At 37.4% G+C, this 11,364-nt stretch overlaps 1 protein-coding gene across 1 annotated transcript in view; it reads right to left on the bottom strand.

The window, feature by feature from the left end:
• Positions 1–8,959, bottom strand: part of dnah10 (dynein axonemal heavy chain 10) — a 33,697-nt gene extending 24,738 nt beyond the window's left edge. The window contains 21 exon segments of the mRNA XM_016477512.1: positions 939–1,097; positions 1,216–1,695; positions 2,561–2,717; positions 2,802–3,009; positions 3,095–3,259; positions 3,393–3,544; positions 3,654–3,811; positions 4,029–4,202; positions 4,771–4,947; positions 5,066–5,236; positions 5,317–5,511; positions 5,634–5,832; positions 6,062–6,252; positions 6,461–6,691; positions 6,831–6,988; positions 7,370–7,589; positions 7,681–7,796; positions 7,888–7,993; positions 8,150–8,271; positions 8,396–8,523; positions 8,730–8,959. Of these exon segments, the coding sequence (XP_016332998.1) occupies positions 939–1,097; positions 1,216–1,695; positions 2,561–2,717; positions 2,802–3,009; positions 3,095–3,259; positions 3,393–3,544; positions 3,654–3,811; positions 4,029–4,202; positions 4,771–4,947; positions 5,066–5,236; positions 5,317–5,511; positions 5,634–5,832; positions 6,062–6,252; positions 6,461–6,691; positions 6,831–6,988; positions 7,370–7,589; positions 7,681–7,796; positions 7,888–7,993; positions 8,150–8,271; positions 8,396–8,523; positions 8,730–8,959 (3,897 nt within the window).
• Between the last annotated feature and the right edge of the window lie 2,405 nt (positions 8,960–11,364).

The following is an 11,364-nucleotide window of genomic DNA, read 5'->3' as shown; positions in this document are numbered from 1 at the left end:
AATCACTCTGGACCCCTCACATCCAGCACACTCCCTCTTTGAACTGTTGCCATCTGGTCGACGCTACAGAGCACTGAGCACCAGAACGACCAGACACAGGAACAGTTTCTTCCCTCAGGCAATCCATCTCATGAACACTTAACAATAACTGTGGAACACACACTATTTATACACTCATACACTTATTTATCTAACACTCATACTCAGTCTACACCTAAAATTTGCACATAATATACAGTACCTGTACATACAAAACTGTCTATTGTAATATACCTGCACATACAATTGTCGATTTATATATTTTTATTCCTTATTTACTTGTTCTATTTTTTATTTTTTATTATCTGTGTTTTTTGTTCTGTCACTGTCATTCTGTTACACTGTGGAAGCTTCTGTCACGAAAACAAATTCCTCGTATGTGTAAACATACCTGGCAATAAAGCTCATTCTGATTCTGATTCTGATAACCCATAATAGGGGCACTTTAAGCAGCACAACTGTTTTCAACACTGAAAATAATAAATGTTACTTGAGCACCAAATCAGCATGTAATAATAATTTCTGACAAATATTGTGACACTGAAGACTGGAGTTATGGATGCTGAAAATTCAGCTTTGCCACAGAATAAATAGAATTTTAAAATATATTAACATATAAAACAGTTATTAAAAAAAAAAAGTAAGAATATTTCATAAAAAATTAGTTTTTCTGTATTTTTGATCAAATAAATGTAGCCTTGGTGAGCATAAGAGACTTCTTCCAAAAACAAAATAAAGTTGTACTGACTCTCTTTGAATGGTAGTTTTAATTTTAGTGGCTTGACTGGCACAAATTGGATCAATAAAAGCACATTTTATCACCTTATAAAAAATATTGGTGTAGGCCTAAAGGAAACATGGACTGTTGCACTACATCTGATAGGCTTAAGTTTACTCACCTCCACATTGTACATGCTCAGAGTCCTGTATCTCTCTTGAATATCACTGATTCTCATCTCCACTGAGAGAGACATATCTCTAATGTCTGTAATTGTGCCCAGAACAAATTTCAGGTCCTCCAAGTTATTGGGGCTCCTCTTCAAATTATCTGATAATATCTGTTCACAGTAAATTCATTCTTTTAAAACAGACTGCCTCACAATCTCAACATTTCACTTACACAATTCTTAGATGATGCAAAGATTACATTTAAAACAGTGCAACATTTGTCCTCACCAACAGCTCATTGCGCAAGTTGAAAAGCTCCTCTCGGGCCGAGTCATTGAGCAGCCTGCCAAGAGAAGTGACCCATGCTTGAGCATTCTCCTGGACGGCACGGGCCAGTGGCTCCAGGTTCAGTCTGATTATGTGTTCATGCTTCACCAAGGGCTGCTTTGCCACCTCATTGCTGACCCTGACATAAAACTGAAACTTCTCATCATACATCACACATGAGGGCTTCTTGGCTGCAAACTTCTCCATAACAATAGCCTTGTCGAGTTTCCAGAGAGAGCGATAGCTCATCCAGGTTTTGAGGTAGGCACTGATTCCATTAAGGAGACGCTGCATTGTCTGGGAGATGGCTGTGGCTTGCTCATTTATCTGTGGAAGCTGGCATACTTCACTGTAAAAAGTGAAGACGAATGGTTTGTCTTCACCATCCACATGCTGTGGAGGGCATTGGATACAACTGCCATGCATCCAGCGAACAAACAGCTAAAGAAAAAAAGTGACCTGAGTGACCAATTATCTACATTGCACTAAATCTGTAGTACATATGTGAAAATATTTGCTTTCTAATTGCACAACAGAGTATGGAGTGCTGCAGGGATGATGCATTTCTATAGGCCAAAACCAGAAATTAGTTATTATTTAAGCACTTTCAGTTCCATCATCCCAAAGTCACTGGGGTTTTTAATGGGTTTGATGCCTGAAAAAGGTTAACACAAGCTCAATGTATTTTCACCTTTTATTCCATGACATAAGATACAGCAGTAATACACCCTCATGATTTTTTAAAGTCTTTACTTGTCTTGAAAAAGATTGCTAACAAGTTGCTAAATTGGACTACTAGGTTTTCAGGGACATTAAACTTCATCACACTGAATAAGAAAACTCATCTAACTAGTCTGCTTTCACAGCCTTGCTGTGTTTATAATCATGCTTTAGAAACTATTCTAATTCAATTTTTTTAAGAGAAAATGTTTTTATTTGTTTTTATTTTATAAAGGCCGAAAGAGTTGTTGGAAGCTTTGTGGTGGTGATGTTGCAATCACAGTGTAGTTCATATATAGCCTATGTTTAGCTGTTTACTTCTGTTGTAATTTAGGCTTCAAAAATAAAAAAAAAATGTTGAGTTCATTTGTGAAGATTATCATGATGAACAAAACATGTAAGAATCCTAATCTTTTGTTGAACATAGAGCTTATTTTCTTCGAAGTATCCAAAAGCCAACGGAAAAATCCTGTTGGGTTTTTGTTGAGGGAACCAGGGTGTTGATAACTTCTGGGAGGGCCTGCAAAAATACATCATCCCCTCAGAGTTGCATTTTCTCTCTAAATGTAGTTCATTGTCAACATACCCTGGTGCTCTCCACACAGTCACCGACACACTGTCTAATAAGCTTGTACACCTCACTGCTCTTGGGAAGCAAAGCAATCTCAGGTGCAGCTAGGATGGTGTCGATTTGGAAGAGTGGAGTAGTGCCCATCAGTGCGGTGTTAAAAGCTTGAATATTGCTGAAAGACAATGGTAATGGTAAGCATAAAAGAGCATGAGACCATCTATGTAAATGCATCTGAGAAACAGTCAAGTAAACCTACTGAAGCACCATCTTGCTAAGTGAATCAAAGATCTTGCGCTCCCAATAAGCGTAGAATTGAGCCATGCGTTTGGATTTGCCAGTGCTGGTTCCCATAATCAGACTCTCTATCTTGGTGAGGAGTGGACTGATAGCTGCATACTTATTTACAAGAAGGTTCATTGCCTTTGCCCTCTCACACTCAATGAAGTCACAGAACTCCTTAATTCCTGGAACAACAGATAGATAACACATTGCCACTTTGTACCTGATATGTCTGCTTATGGGCTGTATTTCGAATGTCTATATCTTAACCTGGTAGGTATCCATTTTTATCTGCCACTGGGAATTTGAAAAGGTTTGCCGATTCAATGGATTTAAGTTTATCGTCAATATCTCGTTCATTCTTCTGAATTTGGTTCACAAGGGACTCAAATTTTGAAGTGGCCTGGTTTCCACGTTGGACGAATTGTGGTATACCTATAAAACAAGTGTAAATGAAGTTCATTTTAGGAAATTACATCAGTTAGAACTTTCAGAACTACAAAAACTAACAACTACAAACATTATTATGGGGTATGCAAAAATAACTGGTATCCCCTGTATAACTTACCTAGAAAATTCCAGTTGACTCTTCTGCACCCAAAGCTTAGCTCTCGCCTCAGTTCCTGCACCTGATCAGCCATTAGTGAGAACTCAGCATCATTTAGATTGTCCATCAGAGAATGGTAACGGTTTACTAACTTGTTCAGTCCTTTTATGTGCCTGCATGCAAAACAAAAAAAAGGTCAAAACACTTCAAGAAATATTTCAGGAATGTCTATTTTGGTCAAATGTCACAACAGTTTTTTCAGGGAAAAGTTAGGGAGACTACCTCAGAAACTTGTCTTCCTGCAGAGCAACATTTTGTGCCTCACTTGGTGTTAAGATGCCCAAGTGATCCAGATACTTGGTCTCAGATATGATCTCCTGCAGTTCAGGGGCAAAATTGACAGAGTAGCACACATCCTTTTCCACAGCCTTCTCTGACCCCTGAGCAGCCTGCAATCACAGCCATATTCACACATAATAACATTAATGTTATTTCAAAGCACGTTTTTATGTACATGTTAGCTTCGAGGCAGAGGGGATCATAGACACTGAGATTACTTGTCTAGGCATTTTAATATTGTAATGGCCATTATAAATTTTCACTGCCATCTTTTTCTCACAGCTGACAGATAGCTTTTTCCCTGTCACTGCAACGTACTGTATTGAGCTGTGTGGAGTCTACACAGACAGCCCCAGCACTGTTGACCATGATCAGCACACTTCTCTTCATCAGGAGGGACAGAGTCTGATTAGTCTCTGCTTTCCATTGGTTAAACAGCTCCACTTCATAGTCCCTCATACGCATAGCCACCTCTAAGAATTTGGATACCACCTGCAGAATGAAAAATAAAAACAGTCAGGACATTTTCATTCATACAGGTTGGGGTTGCATAGAGAGCAAAACTACACATTTTAAAAATTAAACCCATCATGTATTTGCTTGAACGTGGGTTGTTGTAACCCTGAATACTAAGTCCTGAATAATGATAATGGTTTTGGGATCACCTGCCCCTGATTGGACAGACTTTTTAGGAGGCATTTACAGTACATAAAAACTACACTGTTCTTACAGTAAGTCACACAACTGGAACAGAATGCAGGGGCCTTAAGGTGTGTTTTAAAACTTGAACTATCTTATATGAAAATGCAACACTAGTGGGACACTTAAAAACGATACTATGCAGTGATCAAAGATGTCCATCCGAATGTCCACGGCTGTAGAAGTGGTGCTTTAAAGGGAATGAATTTAAAGATGCACCTCTTCCAAGATTTTTACAGTGCAAACTGACTAAAAATATCAAACTATAATATGATTTTAACATTTAAACTTTTTAATTGTTTTTACACTCACCTTGTCATTCTAGTAACAAAAACTTTATTTAAGCAAAACAAGGACTTACTGCTTTGCCCTCTTCACTGTCCATCATCTCACGTGCCTCCTTGAAACGTCTAATGGGGTACCTCATGCGGTCTAGCAGGAAACGCTCCCAAATAATGGCTCCTGCCACAGGAGGATTATTCTTATTGAGAGGTGGGTTATCTTTGAGCTTCATGAATAGGTCATTTAGAAGGTCCATCTAGGCAACAACAATACCAAAGAAGACACATGAGAATAGCAAGAAATGCAATCTCTGTATCACCATGTCAACATTTAAATCAAACATGTCCTTCAAAGGTTTTAAGGTCTTGAGGTACCTCTTTGCAGTACTGAGCAAGAATATCATTAAACTTCTTCATCAACTGATTGTTGATGGCATCTCTGGAGCGGATGTGTTTAAATTTCAGCAGCAGGTCAAAGGCTGCCGATGAGGAACGCAGCGTCTTGAAGGAGTAATTGATGAAATTGATAGCTTCTCTTTCAATTGCCTTAAACAATAGATACCAATTAATACAGCGTAAATATCAAAAATAAATAAATTAACAATGTAGTTGTCACAAAGTTGTACCTGAACTTCCGTTCTAAATTCTTGCATGACCATTTTCCAACTGCTCATTTTGCGGATGTCAAAAGGGTCAAAGGAAACTTCCTCAATGGGTTCGACGAGGCAGTTTACACGGTGTAAAACCTCATCTATTCGCTTTGGATCACCCGTCACTGCTTTTAACTCCGGTCCAAAAATAATGTAGAACTCATCCAGAGTCTATAAGTCATTATTAATTTGGGAGAAGGTTACTGACTGTGAGGAATATTTCTCAGGACAAATTTCTTCGTGTAAAATAGAAATTTATTAAAATTAAATCTGCTTGATCTGATTTGGCTTACCTGCAAGATGTTATACAAGTCTTGACAGATTGAAGCCATATAGTCTGTTTTTTCAAACAGCTTTTTGCGATCAAATTCCCAGCGGGGATCTCGGTCTGATTTCTCAATTCGTGCACGGACCTCAAAATAACTGGCCTTCCACTGATCCAGGACTTGCTTTCCATCCTGAGCCTTGGCTTTGGCCACCACCCTCTTGTCTCTGCATAATATTAATGAATGTGGTGATTACAATCATTGTCATTTAATATTTTTTGTGTGAAACTTCTAAATTGATTAAACATTTAATAAAAAGTATAATCCTTATTTTTTATTTTTACCCCAACATAATTCATTTCAAACTCAAATGCTACCTGCAACATTTTCATATTTTTGTGTATGTTGGTGCTGGCTTGTGGTTTGAGCTACTTTTACAGATTTTGCTTACTCACTTAAACAGAACACGGACATTCACGACTCTTGCAACCCGTTCAGACAGTTCCCAGGCAATGCGTTCCATCAGAGATTCCAAACGCTCATCTGTGTTGTAATGCCTGGATAATATCCAGATCATACGCAGCCCGTTCATCAGTTCAGGAATAGTGTCCAAGACCACTTTGAAATCCAGTCCTGTGACAAGGTTCTGTAAATAATAAAACACTGATGAGAAACACTGTATTTTTTGAGCCTTGTTGCTCTGCTGACATCTTTTCCACAAGAAAAAGAATTACAACATATAGATTCGATATGGGGATGACTACATTTTTTTTACTGTAAAGCTGCTTTGAAGCAACTGGTATTATAAATAAACTTGATATTTCTTTTAAACTCTACCCATGGTTACTCCTCACCCTGAAGTGTCTCTCCATTGTGGTGAGGAATTGTACATTATTGACAGACTCCTCATGGTATTTGCTAAGCTCAGCCGTGGTCTTTTCCAGTTCCTGCATTATGAATGAGTCGGCACGGGTCATCACGTCAAGAATCTTCTTCACCACTTGCAGGTTCAGCTGCTCACTCAAACTACTGAAGACAGCAACACGTTCACGCCAGAACTCAATTTCTGCCAAAGGACCGGGTCCCTTTAGAAGAGAAAGAACAATAAGTCAATTGTTTAAATGTTCTGTTTAGGTTGCCCATCACCGATCTACTGAGTAGAGACATAACAACAACATAACAAGAAGAATTTCATCATGATTCGTTCATCTAAATTTCACAAACCTGTGGTTTCTTTCTTTTCTGCTCTTCAATGACAATTGTGATTTGTGTGTGCCAATTCATCCCACACTGCTCTAGTTTCTCCACCATGCCTGGATTAGACAAGAGCACCTCCACTCCACCCTCCAAATCCATGTCTGGAATGTGCAATTTAAATACACCTATAACATAGAGATTAAAATATTAACTGTTTGAACATTGATAATAATCTGAAATGTTTCTTGAGCACAAAATCAACATTTTAGAATGTTTTCTGGAGGACCATGTGACACTGAAGACTGGAGTAATGGCTGTTGAAACTTCTGGTTTGCCATCACAGGAATAAATAACATTTTAAAATATGTTAAAACAGAAAACAGCTATTTTTAATTGTAATAGTATTTCACAATATTATTATTTAAATGTTTAATAGTACATGCAGTCTTGGTGAACATAAGGGACTTCTTTTAAAAATATTTAAAAAAAATGTTTAATAGTAATGTTTATGTGTATGTGTATATATAGTATACATTTGTCTGACTCTGAAAGTGAAAATATAATACCTTCAAGCTGCTGTAGGGTTTGGTTTATGACCTGCAAGAATTTATGTGTGCTGTGGAGCAGATCATCTCGGACTTCAAAAGCCCCACGGGATTCTGCAGGCTGCTGTTTCTCATCTCCTGTTGTCTTACACACTGCGTCACTCTCTTGAGAGCCAGCAACACCATGATAGCCACCATCAGTGAGCCTCAGCTGATTCACTGAGAGAAGAGGGATGTACACCTGCAAAGAAAGCATTCAATAAAGATACACACTTCCATAGCATAATTAATAATAATTCATTTATATGGGGATGAGATGTTTAGTCACGCACATGGTTGAAAAGCCCTCCAAGCATCATCAAGGGATGGTCATTCATCATGCCAAACTCAATAAGTTTGGGCATCAAATTATTAGCCTCGTTTATATCTGCAGGTTCAGTGATAGTTTCTGGATAGAGTAAAACACCAGACATATCAATTAAATGTGCAAAGAAATGTTAAACACACACACACACACATTTTGAAAGCACTCCACCTACCACTGGTGTTTCTCAGGAAGTAGAGGACATTGTATTTTTCAAACCTCTGTGGGATATTGTTCACGTCCACATGGAGCTCTACGTGATACACAACCTGAACCTCAATCTTGTGATAGAAACAATAAAGATAACATTTTGTCAAAGCATTACTAAAAAATACACACACTGATAATCAGATCTCCTACACATCTTGATAATTTACCATTCTGTTTAATAAATGTGTAAAATAAATAGTAGATATAATTAATAAACTGAGAATTACATTGGGAGGTGGTTTATTCCCTTTTGTTGCCTCTGACAGGCCCTCAACTGCAGGATCCTGACTCTGAGAGTCTTCTACGTTTGAGGAGTCCTGGCTTAGTCTGTTTTGACCATTTCTGTTCTCTTCAGTCATATGTGGACAATTGTAAAGAAAAATAGAAAAAGCAAAAAAAAAGAACAATTTGTAACTTTGAGCAATTTGCATTTATCTTATTGATAATATTAACCATTTAGGAAGCACACTCACTGTCAGCAGGGGTTATCTCTCTGTTTGAGATGAGGGAACCTTCAGACAAAACAGATGGACTTCTCTCTGAGTCATTTTCTAGACAGGGAAATCATTGTATTTTCAAAAACGTTAATGACTTGGTACCACTTTGTTATTTAACATATTAGACCTTCCTTAAGACTTATTAATAAGCGAGCAAAGTGATATATTTGACTTTTGAACTTCAGATCTCAGGCACGCGAAAGTCGTTAGCAACGGTACATTGTGAATAGCAAGATACATTTGCGTTGACATGAAAACGTACCAATGGAAAATTGTGAATAGCAAGATACATTTGCGTTGATATGAAAACGTACCAACAGGAATTTCCATTTCAACCTCTTCTTCTCGTATATTCTTGAAGAAAAACAGCGCTGAGGGCGCCTCTTCCCCTGTGACTACGTTTAAAAAGTGTATGATTTTCTGCTCTTCCTCTCCATCACCGCGACTGAGTAACTCCTCAAAGCAGCCTGAATCAGGCAAGTCAAACATCACACATACTGCGTTTTTAATCCACTCCACTCGAGGGTCATCGTGAGGCATTTTTGTTCTTCTTTGGGTAGGAATTACTACATAATACAAGTTTGTAGTTTGTATGGAAAACTATTTAGACGTTCATTGTAGCAACCGAAAACGCGCTCTGGTTTAGTTGACGTTGCTATAACAACAGTAACAATGCGCGTCACGCGCGCACTGTTGACGGTGTTGTTTCCAGATCGTGTTATTCATTTTATTCTGAATCACATTGGTTATTAGAAATAGAGATAAGAAGAAAACGTATTGTATAAAATCTATTATACATTTCTTTTGATGTTCTGCATAATTAACATTTAAGTCACGCTGCTAAAAGTAGACCTGTAATTGTGTTCTAAACCGTGGTCATGTAATGTCTTTATTTATTAAATTTTTTTTTTACATGTGTAACGTTAACGTTATTTACTTTTCTTACAAGCTGGTCCATCCACCTCTTTTTACAACAGGGCTCTTCAACAAAATTCCACCAGGTGGCGTTTTGCCTTCTATCCACTGATCTCAGTGCTTCTAACTCGAGCTTCACGGTTATAAATTGTTAAATCGATAATTTATTATGATCGTTAAAATCATAATAAGCTTAATTTCATTAAATTGTACTCATAACTTGCTTCCTATTTTGACTCTTGCATGACACGTCACTGTGAACTCACGAAGTCATTATAAAAACTCAACAAGCATTATGAAAAAAACAAATATAATCCAGAAATAAATATAAGACACTGAAGAAAGGAAAATGTCAGATACGGTATATTTACATAAGGAACATTTATTTATACATTTTTATATATACACACGACACATACATAAAGAGCTGTTTTAGCAGCAAATTTAACTATCTCAATGTATTACTATTTTTGACAGTATTAATCTGCTTTTTCATTGTAATGGCTAAGGATGGAATTGTTCAAGGGGGGACCAAAATGTAACATTTTAAGAAGTGGATATTGAACAAAATCCACAGAAATAATCCCCTGACAAATATGAATTCTGAGGGAATATGCCCTCCTCTATTTCTATGGTTGTTACGGTAATACTACTAATAATAATACATTTCAAAACCTTTAGATAAGTTTTAGCAAAAATGTGCCATGGTCACAGAATGTGTGCCCCAAATCAGGTCCTGGATTACTCCCAATAATGCACATTTTGTATGTTTCCACAATCAAACACATCTGATTAAACTCATCAGCTCATTAGTAGAGACTCCAAGACCTGAAATGGGTCTGTCATACAAGGGAGACATCCAAAATGTGTACTGCTGTGGGTACCAAGGCTGTAATAATTATATTACATTATATTGTAATAATTATATTGTAACTAATATGAGAAAAGCCAAACACACAGATAAATTTAGAGATCATGACACACATCTCTTTCACTGATGAAAAGCAGAATCAAGAAAGTTTTTTTTTTTGAAGAACAAGATTTTAAAAAACAATGCTCTACTCCCTGACAAAGTCTACACAGTCTAACATATTTTCCCTGCTACACTTTAACCCGCATTTGCCACTGATTTATCTAATTTATGGCTAATATATGTTTAGTCCAACAAGATTGCATGTAAACTGTTACCATTAATGCCACATACTATGTGTGTTACCATTGAAAACTGAAAGCAGAAATTAGTGACACCATGGTACCATTTTTATCGCCCACCGCATTATTTTTAGCATCATCTTGATAGAAAGTAGCATCACAGATTTAGCTTGTACATTCACCGATCTATGAAACTTTCCACGTCTTTACTTTTACAAAAGTACTAGAAGCAAGACTTTCAAGGGGGTATTATGAGGAACTTCAAACACAACTTATGTTTACTCATCTTCTCTGCCAGCTTATCTTCTAGCCACCTCCTGGGGCTTTTGTTGCGGATGTGTTTTTGGGTGTGTTTTTACAGGTCCTCACCGCTTAAAGGGATAGTTCACCAAAAAATGAAAATTACCCCATGATTTACTCACCCTCAAGCCATCCTAGGTGTATATGACATTCTTCTTTCAGACAAATACAATCGGAGTTATATTAAAGGGGTCATATGATGCGATTTCAAGTTTTCCTTTCTCTTTGGAGTGTTACAAGCTGTTCGTGAATAGATAAGATCCTTAAAGTTGCAAAGACTAAAGTCTCAAACCCAAAGAGATATTCTTTATAAAAGTTAAGACTCATCCACACCCTCCTAAAACGCCTCGTTTAAACACGCCCCCACATATCTACGTCACTGTGTGGGAAGATTTGCATAACACCGCCCAAATGTTTACCAAAAGAAAGAAGGCTTAACTTTATTGTTGCTGCCACCGCCGCCGCCATGTTGTGAAGACACTGTGTGTTTCGTTGCGAAAGCGAAAATACTTTGTTTGGCCTTCCAAAAGAGGACACGACTAGAAATCAGTGGTTAAGTTGTATTTACAACACTGTTC

The sequence above is a fragment of the Sinocyclocheilus anshuiensis genome, unplaced genomic scaffold (assembly GCF_001515605.1).
Source record: "Sinocyclocheilus anshuiensis isolate Anshui unplaced genomic scaffold, SAMN03320099.WGS_v1.1 scaffold1495, whole genome shotgun sequence".
Lineage (NCBI taxonomy): Eukaryota > Metazoa > Chordata > Actinopteri > Cypriniformes > Cyprinidae > Sinocyclocheilus > Sinocyclocheilus anshuiensis.
This window is presented reverse-complemented; position numbering and strand designations above follow the sequence as displayed.